General features: G+C 52.4%; 1 protein-coding gene across 1 annotated transcript in view; it reads right to left on the reverse strand.

The window, feature by feature from the left end:
• Nucleotides 1–1,053: 1,053 nt before the first annotated feature.
• RTN4RL1 (reticulon 4 receptor like 1) overlaps nt 1,054–20,687 on the reverse strand; it is a 29,674-nt gene continuing 10,040 nt past the window's right edge. The window contains exon 2 of the mRNA XM_036394984.2: nt 1,054–4,216. Coding sequence (XP_036250877.1) covers nt 2,853–4,216 — 1,364 coding nt within the window. The 3' untranslated portion in view covers nt 1,054–2,852. The remainder of the gene's footprint in view (nt 4,217–20,687) is intronic.

The raw sequence follows: 20,687 nt of genomic DNA on the forward strand, positions 1-20,687 counted from the left end.
GTTAAACCACAACGCCATGTCAAGAGACATCTCCTATTTAGCAGTGTATCATGTCTCCCTTCTGGTTTTTAAACAGTTGCCTTTATCACTAGGAGTTAGAGCACTTGACTGACAAGGCTTGTAATACACCGTGGAGTTGCCTTTATTTTTCCTACATGTTAAAGGAAAAGATACTAAAAATACAATTATGGTTTTGAGCCAGGCGTAGTCTGTTCTAATATAATTCATCTCAAAGACTATCCACCGTGCCTGCTGCACCCAAATCATTTATAAAACATTAGCATCTCTTGTGCTGACATTTCACTCCTATATTACAGGAGTTACACACAGACTTAAAAAAAAATTAATAAAGTGCTTCTCTTCTTCATTCTCCCACTGAGAGCTTTGATTTCCAGAGTATGAAACGAAATAACCAACATAACAACATGCTCCACTTCTGAGGGACAGTGCCAGGCTCATTCAGTTGCTATTGGTTATAGAGAGTAGGACATGAGGGAGCTATTTCAGACCACGGATTATTTGTTCTGGCTGCATTGGACATCCCTTTAGTGGAGCTTTAGAGCCCTGTAGACAGAAAAGTTTGGGTAGGAGCTGGAAGGCAGAGGGCTTGATGAAGTAACCTCTTCCTTCCTCCTCCCAGAATTACTCTTTGCTATTCCCCAAGAAGGGTGTTTAAAAGAGAAGCATCCAAGCCTCTGGCTTTCCTTGCTTGCAAGATGGACAGAGGAGGCCGTGCCCCTCCAGCTTCCCACTCTCAGCATCCAGCTGCTCGTAAACACAAGTGCATCAGGGAGTTTTCTGCTTCTCTTTTCAGTGGGAGTTTCCCTTTCCATTTCCAGATACCTCCAAGGGATCTGCCACTGTGTAAATACCCTCTCCCCTTCCCCAAAGTGGTTGGGAGAGCAGATTTCCCCAGCTGGCCCATCCTTCCTGGAGCTAATTGTGTGTCTGATGGAAAACTGCAGCTGTTTTTTTCAGCATTTCCAGCCCCCCACCTGAGCCACAGGCTCGAAACACCACCACTGAAATATGATTATGGAAAGAACAGAAGCCTTTTCTTGTCCAAGATCACTTTTATTTCCCTTGTTTCATTAACTTCAGTGTCTGTTTGGTCTCACACATCCACGCTGACAGGGAATTCACACCAACTGCAGAATCCGGGCAGCACCTCCCCGAGCCCACGGGCTGCCGTCGGCGGAGCTGCCGGCTCTGCCATGCCCCCGACCAGCAAACACATCCCTCCAGCACATGGTTTAACCCAGGAAGAGGGGAACAGGATGCCCTGCTCCCTCTCCTCCACCTCCCCACAACCCCCTTTGTACAGCTCTCTTGGACCACGGACTTCTCTCTCCTGCCATGGACCAGGAACCTCGGGCACCGCGCTTCTCGCTGGTCCTCTACAAGCTGTAGCTTCCCCCTGCTCTGACTCTTCCAGAATCTGTTCCTTTTAAGAAACAAAACCCCTCCTGACTCTGTCAGGTCTGTCTGCAGCCTGGGAGCAGCTCCTTGCTGCCCCAGTGAAAACCTTAGTCCAGCTATAAAGGTCCTCACGCCACTGCCACGGCTGGGAAGCCTCTCTCTGCCTCCAGCCCCAAAACCAGCCCCTGTCCTCCCCGGGGCCTCAAGTGCTCTCTGGAGACAGAGCTCTATGGCTCTATTTATTTGGGCTAATTAATCTCTCTCTCTCTCTCCCCCCTGCCAGTCACAAATTAGGATCTAAGGGTGAATTTTGGCTCTCTGGGTATGGACTTTGCTGCATCGCACACAACCACCCCCCAACCCCTCCCAAAGTTTAGTGCTCTGAATTGCTGAGAACATTGGTCCGTTGTGGTTCCCCCGCGTGTACTGAGCCCGCCCGATGGCTTTCAGCATCTGTAGGCACTGCTGCCGGTTTGTTTTCTCAAGGAAAAAAAAAAAAATCATATACTGGTCTGCTATAAATTCAATAATACAATCCTTAGTTCTGAAGATACAGTTTCCATATAGTTTATAAACATTGTAAGACATACATATGGATAATTGAGGGGAAGAGGGGGAGCCTGTGCAATTGTTGGGGTGTTTTTCTCAGATGTGGGAACATGGTTACAAAAAACACACCTCCTGCAGGTACCTCATTTCTTTATGTGTTGGGTTTGTCGGGGTTTGCTTTTTTGTTTTTGTTTTTTTTTTTTTTGTTTAATTCCACCTCTAATCAGTCTTTCCTTTGGTTGTCGGCTACTCCAAGCCCAGCAGGCAAGCCCTGTTCTGCTGTAATGCCTGAGATATTCAGGGGTTTGAGATTGTCTTCTAAGAGATTCCCAGCCAACTTTGGCCTCTGGGTTTGGAGCCAAAAGGGCTAAAACGTGGGAGAACCAAATGTCCTTGTTACATCGGCATCAGTGTCCTTGCACTCACTTCAGAGAGAAACAGTGTAGGCTTAATCGGTGATGGTCTTTACAGCAATTATGTTCCTTTCGGTAATTGGAGGGGTCGTTCGGAGCGCTCTCAAACGAACGGGATTTCACAAGAGCATGGATACAGTCCATTTGTCTGGGTGCTGTCACCGACGAATTGGTTACCACCCCTGTTATCTGCTTTTTGTAAGGTTGGCTTTTTTGTTGTTATTGTTGTAGGTGCTCGGTTAGGCTGTTTGTGACAAGGTGTGATAATGCCTTTTAATCTGCTCCTGCTGCGCTCGGCACAGTCCGGCCGGGCACGGAGACAACCCTCACAGGAAGCCGAGACAACGTTCTTCCCTTCGCCAGGCCAACGCTGAGCCACGTACAAAAAAACAAGAAGAAAAGAAACTCTGGTCCTTTGTAGATTGGTGGCAGTACAAGCTCCGCTCCGTCCGCGGCCGGGGCTGGGGGGGCTCAGCGGATGACGGCCGCCAACACCACCAGGAAAACCAGGAGCGACGCCCTGAGCCCCGGGCAGCCGGCCGCCTGCTGGACCCCGCTGGGCGGGCGGATGGGCGTCCGCCGGGTGCACTTACCCTTGCGCTTGGGGGACAGCGTGGGCATGGCCCCGAAGCTGTATTTGTGCTGATAATCAGGCACATAGTCCGGGAACTCCTGCCCGTTTTTGCGCGGCCCCAAGGACACCGGTTTGGAGGTTCGGTTGCGGCTTTTGTGGCTGGTGCAGTTCTTGCCGGGTTTGCGGTAGCCCGGCCGGGAGCCCGGCGGGCCGGCGGGCTGGTTGCTGTGCAAACTGTTCTCAGCCCCTCGCTCCTTCCCCTTCTCCTTGGAGGAGTGGTGAGGGTGGTGGGATTTGGAGGCTCCTCTGTCCGCTGTAGAGAAGGTGTGTGTTTTCATCTGGTGGAGCGACTCGGACCCTGAACAGTTCCTAAAGTCTTCTGCTCTTAGCACCTTGAGGTCCTTGCCGTGCATCTGCTCGGGGGACTCGCAGATGACGCTGGAGCTGGAGCCTCGGAACCTGTGCAGCCATTCCCAGAGGGAACGGGCTTTGCAGTCGCAGCTCCACGGGTTCCCATTCAGCCTGAGAAACTCCAGGGCTCCCAGGTGGGCCAGGCAGTCCCCCTGCAGCTCCGAGAGGCTGTTATTGAAGAGGAAAAGGGTGGTCAATCTTCGGAGGTCATGAAAAGCCCGCCTATGAATCCACTGCAGCTGATTTTGATGGATGAGCAGCCGATCCAGGTTTATTAGTCCCCTGAACGTGTTCTGATGGAGGCTCCAGAGCTTGTTTCCATGGAGAAAAAGATGGCTGAGGTTAACCAAGTCAACAAAAATATCATCCTGAAGGAACTCAATGTGGTTGTCTTGCAGGTAAAGGTATTGCAGGTTGTGGAGGCCACCGAAAATCCCGCTGGGGAGAGAGCTCAGCCCACACTTGTACAGATACAAGGCGTGGAGTTTCACCAGCCCTTGGAAAGTGTCTGCAGCTAAAGCCCTTAGGTAGCGGTTGTCCCCCAGGTCCAGCTCTTCCAGGTTGATGAACCCGTCGAAGGTGTTGGGGTCGATGAAGGTGATGTTGTTGGAGTAGATCCAGAGGGTGACCATGGAAGGGCTGAAGTGGCCCCGCAGCAGCAAGGTGATCTGGTTGTTCTGGAGGAAGATCCTCTCGCTGTCCTCGGGGATGCCCTCGGGGATGGTGACGAAGTTGTGAGCCTGGCAGCTGACAGTCATCGGGGAGGGGTAGCACACGCAGTCGGTGGGGCAGCCCAGGGCACTGGGCACCTTCAGCCCCAGCAGCACCAGCAGCAGCTCCGCAAACCCCCCTGTGCGGAGAGAGGGGAGAGCGGCGTCAGCGGGAACCGGGCACCTCCCGCCCACCCATCGCTGCTGTGGAGACTATTCCGGGTGAAAAACGCCCCCAATTAGCTCAGCCCTCCTCTCTGCTCATGAATTACCCACGCGGCTGTGATGAGTAGGCTCATCACCCACGGCAGTTAAAACGTGATGTATGGAGTACTCCCTGCCTCCTCTCCCTGCCTGCAACAGGCGCCTGGTTGTGTTCCCAGCCCGGAACAGGCAGGAGAAACTTTCTCGGTGAGAATTCACGCTGGCAGAGCAGGCAGCAGAGCCCCTTTGCCTGCAGGCAAGGAAATGCCGCGGTGTGAGAGCAAACAGGGGGAATTCAAACCCTCGCAGGTGTCCCCACTCCTCTTGAAATGCATCTGTTAAATCGCCTGCACATATCGGAGAGGAAAAGCTGCAGAGATTCAGCAATTCCCAGCAAACCACCTAAAATTACACGTGTGCAGTGCATCCCACTCCCCCCAAATGCACAGACCCATCCCCACCGTCTCCTTTCACTACAGTTGTTAGACACCACCATCCACCCCGAAACCCGAGTGATTTACAGGGAAATATGTTGTCAGCAGTTGGTGGAAAAGGCTGAGCCGAAAACTCCGTTTGGAAGTGGGATGCTCAGACATATTTTTAAATGGATGTCCTGTGGCAAAGCATATTGCATCCTCTAATGCTACAGAATGTGCCTGTGACTGGGGCTTTCTCGCAGCAGAGAAGCAGAGAACGAGGCAGAACCGTCCCCTCCCTCTGCTCAGCTCCTCAGAGCTCAGGTTTTGCCGCCCCGCTCCCGTCTCGCTCCCACTCCTCGCACCAGGCTTGCTTTCAGGCTATTCCTTCTGTGCCGAGTGGCTTTTCAGACTCATTGCACCAGACTTGTCATTTCTCATTCAGATTTTCCTCCTAGATTTGGCTTTTTCCTCTTACACGCAAAATTTGCTCATGTCTAATGAATTCTGCCTCTGGACTTTGCAGGGAAAAGGAGTAACAGCGGAGCAGCGCACAGCTGCCAGTGCCATCCTGCCCACGAGTCCTACCCAGCTTGTACTAATCTGAAAAACGAGAGTGGAAGTGGAGTTCATCTCTAATTACTTCACGTCGTTATCACCAGCTAGTCCAAGAGCCGGGACCCCTTGGGCTTTTACAGTCCCTCTTTTCAGTGCCTACAGCCTAATACGAGTTGGAGGCACAAAAACCTCACTGTTTTCTTATTAATTGTGTTTGAAATATAACTGTGTGGTTGCTGTTGCCTTTTCCCTGGTATGGAGATCTATTGCCGTTAAGTTAACAGCAGGTGACCCGTCCATCTAAACCCATCCTTTCAAGGCAAAGTTGCCACATATTTTAGATAAACTGGGTTATTCAGACTCTCCATAAATCACCAGTAACAGCCAGTCATCGCTGACTGGGCGGTTAATAGGGAAAAAAATAGCATCGCTGCCCAAAGCATGGGATGGAGCCTTGCCTGGGAATGGGAATGAGGGGGATGACTTCCAGGCACTGCCCTTCAGAAACGAAGCACGGGCTACCAGGAGGGATGTCTCATCCCTGCGCCACTGCCAAAAAGGGCTGGTGAGTCGGGAACGCTGAATTCGCGACAACTCCTACGGCTGTGTAGGAAAAGGAACATTCTCCAAGTCACTGCCGTAGCATTTTGGCTTTGCTGTCGTGCCTCTGCACGATGAGAGAGGGGCTGCGCTGGTGGGAGCGTCGTGCTGACTACCCAGAGCTCCCTGCCAAAACCGGAGCCCTGGCTGCCGCTCACAGCCTGGGAAACAGCGGTGTCCTGAGGATATTGTGATTATCCTCTGATGGGAGAGATAAAGCAGTGTTTGCAGATATGTTCTGCTGGGCTTTTCAACTCGAGGATGTGCTCCACCAAGGTGGGACGGCTCCGCGTCCCCCGTCGTACCTCGGTGACACCGGAGCACGGTGCCTTCCGTAGGTCTGATGTTTATTAGTAAAACCCTGCCAGGCACAAGTGCTGTGACGATCTCCCACATGCAGAGCCTGTTATTGCAAATACCAAATCACAAGGGTCTGAATCAATAAACCATCTCCCAGCTACACGCAGCAGGTTGGAAGATTACATATTGCTTCCAAACAACAGTTTTATGCGCTCTTCCGTGACACAACAGTTGCCAGGCTAACGGGATTACTGACGGGAGGTGGAGCTGGGCAGGGATCTGGGAGCATACAGGATTTCACGTGTAGGGATGGTGATGACAGGAGGCTGTTAGCAATGCATGGTGATGGACCAAGGCAGCCCAGGCCTCCCTGGAGCATGGCCAAGGTAGAGGTTCCTGCAGAAAGGGAACGCAGCGTTTAACAGCTCGCTGCCTGCGGGGATAACTCCGGAGGTAAAGGTCAGAGGGAACTGAGTTCATCTCTTTAATTAACAGGCAGCTCTGAGTTAATGGCTGGAGCTCCTGTGGAGAGAGAGATGGGATTCCTGCAGCCAGGGATGGTGGTGAGGATAGGCTGGGGTTGTTACTGGTTCTCAGCTTCCCAAGAATGGGATGGTGGGAAGAAAAGACAGGGATGTCTTTCTCCCTATTGCAGCTTGGGAGTGAGGAGAATGGGGAAACAGAAGGATGGATACTTAGGAAAAAAGGGTGAATGGGATTAGGATAGAGAGTAGCTTTACATTAGGTATAATGAAGGAATTTTCCTTGCCAGGGTGGTGAGGCCCTGGCACAGGCTGCCCAGAAAAACTATGGTTGCCGCATCCCTGGAGGTGTCCAAGGCCAGGCTGGATGGGGCCTGGAGCAACTTGGTCCTAGTGAAAGGTGTCCCTGCCCTAGACGTTCTTCGAGGTCCCTTCCAAACCAAAGCAATCTGGATTCCATGAAGGTCTGGACTCCCCAGTGGATGCACACAAGGCCTGTGGTCTCATCAAGGAGGCCTTCCTTCCAAGCCTGTAAAACCTGCTGACTGCTTAGTGCTGTGAGAAGCTGCTCCTGGCATGCTCTGGGACTGGTCCCAGTTTAGATCTGGGAATGAGATCCCGAAAAAGCAAAGAGGTTATGGAGCCATGAAGCTCCTGAGGCTGGTAACACCAGCCCTGGGGTATCCAGCAGCCAAATCCCACTGAGGCATGACAGCCAGGAGCACTTGGGTCTCACTGGGCTTCCCAGAGTGGAAAACACCATGGGAGCCCCCTGAGAGGCCCCCAGCCCAGCTCTCCTGACAGTTTGACCCTATCTAACTCCTGACAGTTTGACTCAGCCCTTTCAACTTCACCTTGTAAAGGTTGTGAGGCACACGGAGGGTCACCAACCCATGTCAGAGCTCACCAGGGAGGGAGAGCTTCAAAAGCAGCACAGAAAAATCCTCCAGAAACCTGCTGGTGAAGTGAGTAAAACCAAATCCCTGCTGACATGGATAAAACCAGCACAGGGGTGTTTATCTCCTGCCTTTCTCCCACTGACGTGCTGTGTCACCCCGGCCTCTGCTCGCCGAGTCCTTCTGCTGCCTCCTGCTTCTGACTGAGGTTTCAGTGATTGGAATGAATTCGTCTGACTGTCCAAACCATTTCCCATGTAACATCCCTCTAATTGGGCATTAATTAGGCATCAGTTAATGAATGCTTGAAATAATTTATCTTTGGATGCGTCCAGTTTGCAGTCTTACTTTTAACAGCATTAGACTCATTATTAGATTAACATCTTTATAAATGTTCTCCATTACCTGCTTGTTTCCATTGTCTTAGCCTTATTACTGAGAGTGAAAATCACTCCTCCCACATGCATTATTGATGAGTAAGGACTTTCTATATGTAGCACGGGATTAATTGTTATACAGTGTAATGCATTTAGCGTGAAGCCTCAATTTGTGCAGAAGCTGAAGGCAGCCAGAAGAATGCAGACACCCGGAGCCAGCATGATCAGCCAGACACTGCACATCTCTCTCCAGCCCAGACCAGGTTCCTCCCAGGCCGGTGCCAGCACAGGAAGAAATTTGAAAAAAAAAAAACCCAACAAAAAACCCTGGTTTGATACCCAGGATCAAAGACAGATGGTTTGAAGGGTTGCAGCACTTCTCTGCCACCACGGCAGGGACTCTTGACTCTGCAGTGCCACTTGCTCCAGAGAGCCAGGTGTACCTGCCCCAGCAGTTTTCTTGCTTTTTAAGGTTTAGAACACTTTACTGTACCTCTGAGCCAGGCAGGGACTCAGTTTCTTTAGAACATGATGCCACTTACTTTCATTAGGAGGCTCAGACTCGAGGCCAAGACATCACTTAGGACAAGGATGGGTTTGTCCCTGGGGGGATACACCTGCAGGACAACCCCAAAAGGCAGCCCTGCCACAAACCCCAGCACCCCCTCTTCTCTCTGATGGATATTTTCACCTCTCCACCCGGACAAGCTTATGTGGGTCAGAGCCTGTCTAATTCTCCAGCAGGAGAATCCGCTCTCGAGGATGGAGCAGGTTGCTTCTCTTCCAAATCTCTCCTAAACCCACCATCTGCTTTGGGAGACCCATCTTAGCTCATGTCTACATGCAACTTGACTGCCTGCTTACTGTGTCCATTACCAGGGCTGCTCAAGCTGTTAGATTTATAAGCTCTTTAGAGCAAAGCCCTCGTCTTCTGGTTGCTGATTTATGTATCTTTGCTGCCATAAAACACTATGTATAGCTACTACATAATATAAATAATAATACTTAACCAGAGTGCGCTACAAGTGGGGACAAAGCATCTGCTCACAGGCGGGATTATCAAAAAGGGAGAAGCTTCCTCATCACTCACCCTCTTTTGAGGCCAAACTCACACCTGCTCTAACACCAGCACCTCACTGAGCTCTACAGAGAGATTTTCCTCTCCTGTTCCCACCCTGGATCTATCAAAGGATTTTTCAAAATCCACCCCTAACAAGCTGGTGCACAAAGACATGACTGCAGCCCCTGGGGGGAAAGTACACTTTGAAACTTGGGAACGACCTCAGAATTGGATGTTCACATGGAGAGAAACTGTTGTTTAGGGAGAAAAAGCAGCCTCAAACGCTCACAATTTCATCAGCTAAGTGAAGGACGATGAAAGACAAGGACAGAGTAGCAAAAGCAACTGGGCACGAGCCAAGAGCCAAACTCAGGATCTGGGATGGTTCGACAAAGCAGTGTCAGACCCTGCTTAGCAGCTGCAGGGTTTATTTCCTCTTCTTCTTCTTTTTTTTTTTTTGCAACACAGAGGATAAAATAAACATGCCCATGCTGACTGTCACAAAGCCTAAATTCCCCAGTGAGCAGCAGCTCCCTTTCAGTCCTGCAGCAGGAGCATCCTCCCTGGGATTGCTCCCAAAAACATCAGCTGCAGCTCCCAGCACCGGGACACGAGGCTTTGCTTTCTGCACGAGCTGCTTTTCAGCCAGAGAGTGGCAGCCACCCATCCACCTTCGTCATTTTATTATTATTTTTTTTTTTTTTTTGCGACCGGTGTCATAAATAACTGACAGATCCCAGCTGTTTGGAGTTATGGTTTCTGATGGAGTGACAGCTGCTCCCAATCCCCCAGTCATCACCCCGGCAGTTCTGGAACATTTCAGCAACATAAAAATCATTGGAGATAATTTCGGTTTTGCATAATTTGGTTAGGCAAGCTGTGATTTAATGGCAATTATGACCTCCGAGGCAGAAGATGAGCTCGGAGGCTACTGGCTTCACACGACTTTAGCTCGGGGTGCAGCATCAGGGATGTTCCAGGGAGATGGCACTACAAGGGAAAAAAACCTTCTCCAGCAGCTGAAAATTGCCTTCCTTGGCTGGCAAGTGGAAACACTGTTCCCACAGGAAGAAGCATACAAGGAAATTTGGAAGGAATAGTGCTAAGGAAAGCTTTGGGAAGAGACTGGTGCCAAAAGACGCATCAGGAGGTACCTTTTAAAGAAAAGCCAGGAAAAGGCTGTAGACTGGGGAGTGCCTTTGCAAACCCTTCTGTGTCACCAGTATCTTGTGTGTTAACTGGTACAAACATCTTCTTGTCACTCTGAGAGCAAATCCTCCTCCTGTGACTGAGATGGGAGAGCTGGAACCGGGAATGGGCCGTGGCCTTGGCAGGCAGCTGCCTGCTCTGGGCGCTGCCCTTTGCTCTGCCCTCTCACAGGGTTTCTCCTGCTCTGGGATGTGTTGCCTCCTCTCCCTGGGTGCTCCTCACCCATCCCTGAGCCCCTTGGTTTGCATTTCCCCAGCTGTGACTGAAAGGAGCAAACCCTTGGGCAGCCAAGCTGTGCTGGGAGGTGGAGAACCAAGCTCAGGAGCTCTGGGGATATCATGGTGTTTCTGGCTGGGGGCAAAACGTGGCTTAACATCAGGAACAACTTTTGTTTGGAGCTGAGAAGGTCCAATTTCCCCACTCCATCATGGCTGTCAACCAGATTTGCTGTGAGCTCAAGCTCAGGGTGGAGACCCAGAGCCAGCAGCCCCCCAAAATCCAGTCCTTTAGGGTGTTGCAACTTCAATTTACATTTGCTGACCTGGTAACTGGAGCTGCTCACCTTCCCCCACCAAAGTCAAGGCCAAGGTCACCTGGAAGTTTCTGGATGGTGGTCATTAACTCCTATTGCAGTTTGAAACCAGACCATAAATTTCATAGTGTAATAATGTAAAAATCAATAACTCTGTTTGAAACAATAGCTTTGTCTTCCATTTCAGCCAGCTCTGATATCTCCCCACAGACCACGTCCCTCTGAATCACACAAACAAAGAGAGAGGAGCCATGGGTGGTGGGGCTGCTGCTCCCCTGCCAGGTGCCCAGTCCCTCCATAGTTACAGATTCAATTAGTTCATTTATTCCTCTCTTGCAGTTAAACTCGAGGATGATTGAACAGGAAAAAATAAGGAGCCTTTTACGCTCAGTCTCTCTGACATCCCGTCCAACACGGCGTCCCTGAGGCTTTCCATGTGAGAGCTGCCCAAACCCCTGCTCTCTATTGCCATGGGCAGCAGGGCCAAAAACCCAAAATACTTCTGGAAAGATGCAGAACCAACTCACACACACCAAAAATAATGGAAGTCCGCTCTTTTCCAGCCCTGGCTTTCCGGGCGAGGGAGGTCTGGCTTCCTCTGCTTGCTTATATTCTGTTGTTTGCTGTAGCACTGGCTCAAAATATACATCGAGAAGCAGGATTGTCTTTCACATGTTGGTGGATGTGTGATCCTCAAAAACAAATTAGCACCGATTCACTTCTATATAGAGTGCAGCCGTCAGGGAATCACTCCTGAATTCACAGTGAAGGAAAGTAATAATGCTTCCAGCGTGCTAATCCTCTCCAAGAGCAGCCCCTGAACTCTCTCCTGGTGCTGGAGGCACCATTGGAAATTACAATTGTACTGAAAAAATAATAAATAAATGCAGAAATTGGCAGGGTTTGTGCTAGTCCAGAGGATTTGTACCCTAATGTGGAACTCCCTGTTTAATTAGCACTCCTCTCTGTCTGCATCTCCTCCTCCTGCTCTCAAGCTAAAGGAAAAGGGGGAAAAAAGGAGGTCAATGGTGGAAGTGGCTGTGGGATTGAAACTTGGCTATTATAACTTGTTTAATTTAAATGCTTCTTTCAGGACTAACACAGGCAGAAGCAGAGGGAGTGTAGAGTGTGTTTTCCCAGCATAATCTGCTCTGCTTAACCCCAGTTCTGAGCACACCTTCCGTGGCAGGGATGCCCTTGGTGGGACACTGCAGTGGGCTGCTGCTGGTCCTGTGGCTGCAGGCACAGGGAACAACCCCAGTAGCTCAGCTTTGGCAGAAGAGTGTTTAAATCAGAGGCTGGGCTGCTGCTTGCAGCAGCTGGAGACAGATCTTTGGGATGGGGTCATTGGGATGGGATGGGATCATTGGGATGGGATGGGATAGAATATTTCTGTTGGAAGGGTCCCACAATGGTCATCTGTTCCATCTGCCAGAAAGCTAAAGCTTGTTATTAAGGGCACTGTCCAAATGCCTCTGGAACACTGACAGGCTTGGGGCATCAGCCACCTCTCCAGGAAACCTGTCCCAGGGTCTGACCACCCTCTCAGTGAAGAAATGCTTCCTAATTCCAGTCTAACCCTCCCTTGGTGCAAGCATTCTCCCATGTCCTGTCCCTGGACATCAGAGGAGACAGACCATCCTCTTTTCCTGGGTCTGCTGCAGGGTTTATTGTGCCTCTGTGTCTCACCCCACTGTGCATCTCCAAAGCTACTGGGACCTTTTAGGAGCACAGAAATGCTGGAGGGAAAGGCACATCTCTCTGTGCATGGATGAGTCAAATCCTTGGGTCCTGCTGTGGCTGGAGGTGCCAGTGCACACCAGGATGCTCCTGCTTCTCCAGGAGAGAACAGCATGGACCAGGGAACACCCTGAGCAGGATTCCAGGCATGGATAAGTATTCCACCAGCCACTGGCACTGCTCTCCTGACCTCCAGCAGGCACCAGGCACAGGACAGGGCTCTGGCAGGACTTGCCAGCAGCCTGCAGAGAAGCCGGGATAGAATTTGGCAAAGGACAGGGAGATCTCGAGGTCCTTGAGAAGGGACTAATAATTCCAATTGCCCCCGAGGAAAGAAATACAGGAGGATGACTTGAGCTTAGTGGATTGTCTGAGGCGTCTCAGGGGATCATCAGATACTTCCACTCCCTTTTTGTCCTGAGGTGACAAGTTTTCCTTCCCATTCACAGAAATGCAAAGCAGTTCATTCACAGCGGTAATAAGAACGATGTCCTTTGTAATAAACAGCCGGGGAGTGAACCCTTCGAGGTGCTTGACAGCAAAACAATTGCAGATGAAATGACAAAACCCACCCCAGCTGAGCACCAGCCAGATCGGTATCAAACGCTGAACAAGCTCATGTGTAGAGAAAGCAGATTCACCAGCCCCTTTCCCTGCCAGCAGCTGGCCAGGAGCTACGGAGGGTTTCTTTAGGATCAGAAATACAGCCAAAACTGAGCAAATATGAGATGGAAGAGCAAAGTGACAGCTGCCTGGGCTCTCAGTGCACGCTTGGCTGCCCCATCCAGCACACATCCACAGGAGATGGAAAAACTGGAGGCTCTGGAAAAGCAGGGATGTGCTGGATCGATCTTTACCTGGCTGGAGCTGGGAGTGGACAGCAACCCAACACAGGGAGGTAAAGATGGTTTCGTGCAGGCATGGCTAATAGGGAGGGCATTAGTCCTATAAACTTGTGATCCTGCTGAGGTCCCGACCCCAGCAGTGTCCTGTGCCACCGAGATCCACAGGCCAATTCTGTACCGTGCCACATGGGCTCTCTTTCATCATCCCTTTTCAGCCTTTCTGCATTAGAGATTTACTGGATGTCCTTGTGTTTGGTGGAGAAGAGGGCAAATTGGAGCCTGTCGTGTACCTTCTTCCTCATTCAGCAGCACATCATTCTGCCTGCAGCAGGGGGGAAGGAGACGGACGGGCAGGCATCAAAGCCGCCGGCTCTGTCACATTTTCTTCCCCCCCAACCAAAAAAGAAGTGTTGGCGTCATTTGGAGCCCAGCCCACAGCCTCAGGTCTCTCTCCCACACCCAAAAAGGGCAGCAGCACTTTCCCCTGTGCCCTTGGTCTCCTCTCAGGGCGATGCCATGAGCCCTCCAAGTGAACATCCCCGCGGGTCAGCAGCCGAGAGAGCACTGCAGATTCCTGCAAAACCCCATCCCCACTGGAGCCAGCATGCTGGGTCATGAGCACGGCTGCCTTTCAGAGACCTCTCCTGTGCTTTGCACTGAACTTTTTACCAGCTCATGAAAAAGGCAGTGATAAAAGCAGAGCAGTGTGAAGAGCTGAGCTGTGCCGCTCCTCTGGCCGGCATCCGGGGCCGTTCGGAGGCTTAATGAGCCGGCAGGAAATGCCATGTGCCCAGCTGGATATTGGGCATTGTCACTCTCCCACACAGCTCTTGGGGTGTGTGGGGATGTGGGGGACCAGAGGGCTGAGCAGCAAGGCTTTGCCACCCCCTGGAATGGGAATGTTTGGAGCAGTTGGGTGCTGGGAATTAATGCGCAAGCGGTGAACGTGGTCAGGACACGGCGCTCTGCTAATATCCTGCTTTGTCTAGCTCCAGTGCCGGTATTCCATCCCAAAATATCCCCCTGAACATCCCTCTGGGAGTGGACTTTATGGAGATGCTGCACATCCCCCAGCACCACGCAAATGCCTGCATTAAAAGCTTAATAAAAATAGCTTGATAACGGGATGTGTTCCCATCAGCGGCAGCTCTCGAGCCCGCCGCCGATCCTGTGCCTCCAACACAGCAAGGCCAAGTAATTATGGGATGGGGCTGCAAGGTCCTGACAGTCTAATTTCTATTAATTACAGCCTGTGTAGGATCCTGTCAGTGTGGAAAGGGGAGATGGGGAGATGGGAAATCATTGCAGGGCCGGGAAGATGATGAAGGTTGGTGGTGCTGAAACATCTGGGCTGGCCACAGATGTTTCGTTTTTTATGGTGAGAAGCAACAGGTTGGGCTGGATGGAGTGATGGGGATGTTCTACCCTCCTCCTCCTCGTGTTGTGTGGCTCAAATGCACGTTTTGCAAAGTTAAAACAAATTGCAAAGAGCGGAAATCGGCAGTTTTAAGGGAAAAGAAAAGAAAACAAAGATAAGATCTTGGCAGAAGGATAAAGGAAGGCAACTGAAATGCTCATTAAAAGTGAGGGGCCCCACTTCCCTGTCCAAGTGGCCACATCTCTGGAGGTTCCCAGATCCTTTGAAATGCCTTGTCAGACAAAGTCTTTCATCCTACCTGATTCTGGCTAAATTCATGGACACAGAAATTTTCACTGGAAGTGTGAAAGACAGAACAACTCCATTCTGACTTTTCACTTCCCATCTGATCGCTGTTGATACAATTTATTCCTATGACAGCATCTGCTGCTTTCATGGGTTTTTTTATCCTGAAGTACAACTCGTCTTTGTTAGTCCCATTTTCAGGCCTTTCATCATTTGAGTCACAACATAAAAGGCATTTAAACACTCCTGCTTGGAAACCAGGCTGGGAGAGGGTGGGAGCAAGGAGATGCCATGTCACCCCAGCCCCAGCCCTCCTCTGGCATGGGATGGGCTGTCCTGTGGGTCTGCCACAACCCTTTTGTGCTCCCACAAGGATGGCAGTGATGGGGATGCAGTGGTTCCATTTTGGAGTGATGCTGTGAAATCCAGATGTGCTTCGAGGTGCAGAGCCCTGTAGGCCACATCTCTGTTGGAGCAGCATCTCTCTCACCTACCACTGACCCAAAGAGTGTTTCCAGGGGTTCTGTGCCCTCCTCATCAGCCAAACCTCTCATTAGACAACGAATTGCCTTTTGCTCTGCAGCTCCAGACCAGGCTGTGGTGCTCAGCTCTCCATGTGTCCCTGCGCTGGGGGGACTCTGCCACCCCCCACTGCCACTGAACTCACCAGGGACCCTTGTCCCCACCAGTGCCAGCAGATCCTGGCATCTGCCGAGCTGCTGGAGGCACTGGGGAGTTCAGAGCTACCCACAGAAAATTGGAGTCTAATAATAGCTCGTGGTGTTGCACCAGCAGAGAGCTGGAACAGCCACGTCTGGCAGGGAGAGGCCACTGTTGGCTCCTGTGTGCTCAGCTGGAAGAACAGCAATGCCTTTCCCAGGCTGCTCCTCCCTGCAGCCCCCCCTGTGGCTCACAGACCACTCTCCACACCCCAAGGATTCCCTGCCCCAGCAGCGCAGCTCACACCACCCTCAAACCCCCCCGTGCACCCTGTGACAGGGTTTGGACCATGTGGAAAAGTCACTGGGGGCTCAGGATGGGCAGGACTCACCCACCACAACCCCTGCGTGAGCATCTCTGGGATGTGGTGGCCTCTCCCCCTCCTGCTTTAATTCCCCTGCTGTATTTTCCACTCCAGCAGGCATTGCTGGCACCTGAGCATCCTCCTGCAACATCCCTCATCCCACCTGGTGTCTCTGATCCTGGATCCCTTCCCTTGTCCCCCAGCTCCCAGGAAAGTGAGCGCAGCTGGAAACTCTGCTGCTGCTTATTGGAATAACCTTTCAGGATTCATTTAGTGCCGCTTGCTTCCACCCCACCTTCCCACCATCAGCACTTCACTAATTGCAACTTTTAACTCCTTCTGCCCAGGTAGCCAGAGAACAGCAGCTGCTGTAAGGAACGGGGTCCCTCTGCCCCCCATCCCTCCTTCCTCCTCAGATGAAGGGTCAGCCTAGTGAAGCATGAGCACCACGCTCACCCCCAGCCTGCCTGACCCCATTCCTGTTCCCAGCTCACCCCTGCTCCGGGAAAAGACCACAAATCCCAGGCAAAATCCCAGCCACCACCTGGGAGCATCAATCAGTGCACGGCTGGGCAGGGGAGAGGCGAGAGATCCCGAAGGCTATGGGAGCACTGTCTGCCTGAGACTTATTCAATTACGGCTCTCGAGTTCAGCCTGAGCCCGGCGCGGCGGGGACAGGGCTGGCAGGGGAGGGGGGTGGGTGCAGCCCCCTAATTCAATCACAGGGCACAGGCAATGGTGCAGCTGGTGGGGGAGAAGAGCTCTTGCTGTCAACACAGAGAGAATGAGGCTTCCACAGCCTTCCTGGATGGCTCTGCCCGCTGACCCCTCACAGCTGCATTTCCCAATGCACCAGGAATGGCTCTGTGTCACTGTTAAGGGCTGGGGGTCTGGTCCTGTGCTGGTGTGGCATCGGTGCCACCACACAGGATTGGTCTGATCCAAGGCCACCTGCACCGAAAGGTGGGATGTTGCCAGCTCTGCTGCCACAGAGCTTTCTGTGCAAAGAGAAAATGAGCCAAGAAACTACATTTTCAGGAAACTGAAGGTGTTTTTTACGTAAGTGCAAGAGCAGGGCAGGAGGAAGGTGAGATGCTGTTTCCCAGCTGACACCATGAACCAGCGAGTGTGACTGAAACTTGGGAATGCTTTGCACAGGAGCTCAGGGACTGTGGTGAAGCATTGAAACCTCAGCAGCTGCTCAGGGAGATGAGGACAGAGGGACACAATCAGGTAGGAAAGAGAGGAGAGAGCTGGGAAGGCAGATGCTTTCCCTGAAAGCATTTCCAAGGTCAACGCTTAAAAGTGGAGCAGAGCGAGGATTTGGCTCAGGCAGGGGAGCGGGACCATGCCAGGATGCTCAGTGGGAGGCAGAGGAACGCCCAGCTCCCAATTCCCCAGCCCAAGGGAGGGCTGAGGGAGGCACCCAGACAAGGTCACGGTCCCAGCAGAGCAGCACGGGCGGTGAGGGAGCTCCAGCTGCGCCGGCTCTGCCTCCTCGGCAGCAAATCCAATCGTGGCCAATAACAGGGTGGAACAAAATCCAGCAATGCAATAAAACCTCCCGGCGCCTTGTTCACCTGCAGCCTGAGCAGCACAGGAGGTGGCACGGCCTCTGCGGGCAGCCTGGTGTCTGGGGAGCCCAGCAAGGGCAGGGAGGGTTTGGGGTGGCCCTTGGTGAGCTTCCCACGGGTGACAGCTCATCCTGAGGCTCACAGGAGGAGGGGGACGGGTGGATTTCTAAGCAAGGGAGAGCTGCTGATGCCTTAAGAAGCGGGGAGGTGAAATCCAATTGTGCAGCATCCACGGCTGCCATTAACCTGTCTGTGTACTCCCGTGGCCGCCCATCCCTCTCCGCCTGACAGCCAGGGCTGCCCGGCTGCCCGGGGGTTTGTGTCTGCCTGCTACAGCAGCTCACAGCCCTGCCTCAGGCTTTTCCCCAGTGCTTCGAGCTGCTTCCAAAATGGAGCGCTGGCTAAGCATCCCCTGGTGAGCCGGGGAGAGGCAGAACTGATTCCTGGAGAAGGAGAAATGGTGGCTGCAGGAGGAGCTGCCGGGGCAAACCACAGCTCCCAAGTGAGGCCAGAATGATAATGGCATCAAACTTCCTCGAAGGAGGGTCCTGAGGACATTCCTTGGGAATACCCCTTGGGCATTCAGCTGGTAGCATCATCTCCATCATCTCAATCTTTAGATCTAAGGATTTTAACAGCAGCTTTTGGAAGCACAGATGGGTTCGTGCCAGGGTTGCACGTTCCTGGAGGAGGCAGCCAGGTGGGCATTGGAGGGGTCCATTTTTCCTCCTGGCAGGGGGAAAAGGCAGGATCTGGACTCGCTTTGCTCAGCCCCACACTCTTCCTGGCCCATGGGGAGGCTGAGAGCAGGCTGGTGGAGAAGGGAAGGGAGAGGAGGGGCGGGGAGCAGGGAGGAGGCGCAGCCAGCCCCACCAACCACCTCGCCTCTCTGCATCCCAGTTCCATTTGCAGATTTATTAAATCGAGAGCCAATTCCAACATAATTTCTTTCAAGCAGCTCCACCTCGCAGGTGTGCGGAATTTATTTGAGATAAAGAAAACCATTACAGAGAGACAGCAATCTTCAAAGACCACCTCGGAGACCTGAGAGAAATAAAAACACTAGCCCGTGCAAATGTGCAATTAAGTTTCAGAATACTCCTGCTCCATGAAAAGCTCCGTCCCTGCAGAGAACAGGCCTTTAAGGCAATTTTCCCAAACCCTATTCAGCATTCACTCAAAAATGCCTTTTTAAAACAACATGTGATTTTTTTTTTCCCCTTCCCTGCCTCACTCCTCCTCCTCTCTGCGCTTGCTCCATCACTTCCAGGTGGGACACAGACAGCTCTGGTGGGGATGTGGTTCCTCCCCATTTGGAGGGGGACATGAGGCACAGGAGGGGTCCCATCCACACAGACACAGCTCTGTCACAACCTCCAGTCATGTCAGATCCACAAACCAGGGATTTTTAGAGCTACTCTTGTTATTCAAGGAGACCATGACACCAGCATGGCCCCGCCTGGGGACAATTTGCCAACTATTCCCAGTTGAAGGATCTTCATATCCCTTATTCATGGGTCATTCTCTGCTTGGTGATTAATTAAAAATGCATAATTAACCTGTGGAACGCAGCGCTGCCATGAGGTATCGGGGAGGCCAGGAGCTTAGTGGGATTCGGGGGAGGATTATATGTTTAAATGGATAATGAGAACATCTGGTGGTACATTAACAGGGATGAAGGAGAATTAGGGAGAAGAGCTTGGCCAGCCAGCGGCTCAGGGTGCAGGAGGGCGACCACGGGGCTGGCTCAAGGAGGGCACTGCTGCTCCAGCCACAAGCCTGGCAGAGACACCAACACACCCCTGCACCCTTGGGAAGTGTGATTTTGGGAATGAGTGGGTGTGTCTGGGGATGAGGCAGAGGTGTCAGAGGTGACAGAGGTGTCACCACAGGGCTTCGGGTTGGAGGGGGCTGCCTGGGACAGCAGGACGGTCACAGTGCTGCCAACTCCTTGCCACAACACCCAGCCCAGTGGCCACCTCCTGTCCATGGAGACCTGTGGCATGACAGTGACCCCTGGAGACACCCTGACAAATCAGCCACAGTGGCCTCAAAAGCTCAGGAGAGCATCCATCAGCTGCAGCACTTCCTGCAGGCGACACCACGCCTGCGAGCGCAGCCATCCGTGCTGCTGGTGGCGAGCTCTGGAGTCGTGGCACGCGACCAAGAACCCAAGGAAAAGTGCAGGAGACACGAGAGGAAGCCTCAGCCAACCTGGCCACACAGGGTATGCCAGCCCAAGGGTGTGGAAGAGGCAGTTCCTGGGGGTCTCCAGCTTCTGAACAACACATGGCTCTCAGGACTGAGCCTGGCACACACCTTCTCCCTGTGGCAGCATTCCTCACCCACCCCAGGATCCACACAGAATCACAGACACCACCCACCATCCCCCTTGCACGGTGGGCACAGACCATGTGCTTTGCATCACCTCTTTCCCCCAGCCTCAGAAGTTTTCTTAGAAAAGCCTGGCAGGCACAGCCAGGGACTCCGAGAGCAAACTCGGGCTGACGACAGGATTACTAAATCCCTGTCAGCAAACAGGGCTCAAGCAGCTGCTCTTTTGCATTGTAAATCTGCTGCTCCACTGTTTGCACCAACTGATGGTTGTACAAGGCCTGGGAACCACAACATCTTGGGGTGAAAAGCACTGAGGTCTCTTCAGCAACATCCCCAAGAACTGGGGGGGATCCTCAGCTCTTCATCCCATTGCATCACCAGGCTCCTGCTTTGCAGCAGCTTGGAGAAGGAGGGGATGCTCAGTGCTCCCAGCAGGACTCTGGATGCTCTCCATGTCCCTTCACCACTTGGCAGAGGTGATGCCACCAACTCAGCAAGACTGGGCAGCCTGAGGGATTTTGGGTGTCGTGGCCCCTCTGGGCTCTCTGCTGGTCCCTTGGGATGAGGTGGCTGCAGCACATCGTGCTCAGCCTGCCGAGCACGGCCAGGGCCTGCCGGGCCGGGGTTAATCTCGTTGTCACACTTTCCCTCCCTTCTTGCTGGCTCGGCGTGCTTTGACCCGCTGTGAAATTGTGGCCAACAGCACTGAATATTTTAAGAGCAGCAATGCAGTGATGGCCGCGCACGGTGGAGGAGCAGCAAGGCAGGCCGGGAGCTGGGCTGGGCCCTCACCT

Source organism: Molothrus ater, chromosome 21 (assembly GCF_012460135.2).
Source record: "Molothrus ater isolate BHLD 08-10-18 breed brown headed cowbird chromosome 21, BPBGC_Mater_1.1, whole genome shotgun sequence".
NCBI classification, from domain to species: Eukaryota; Metazoa; Chordata; class Aves; order Passeriformes; family Icteridae; genus Molothrus; species Molothrus ater.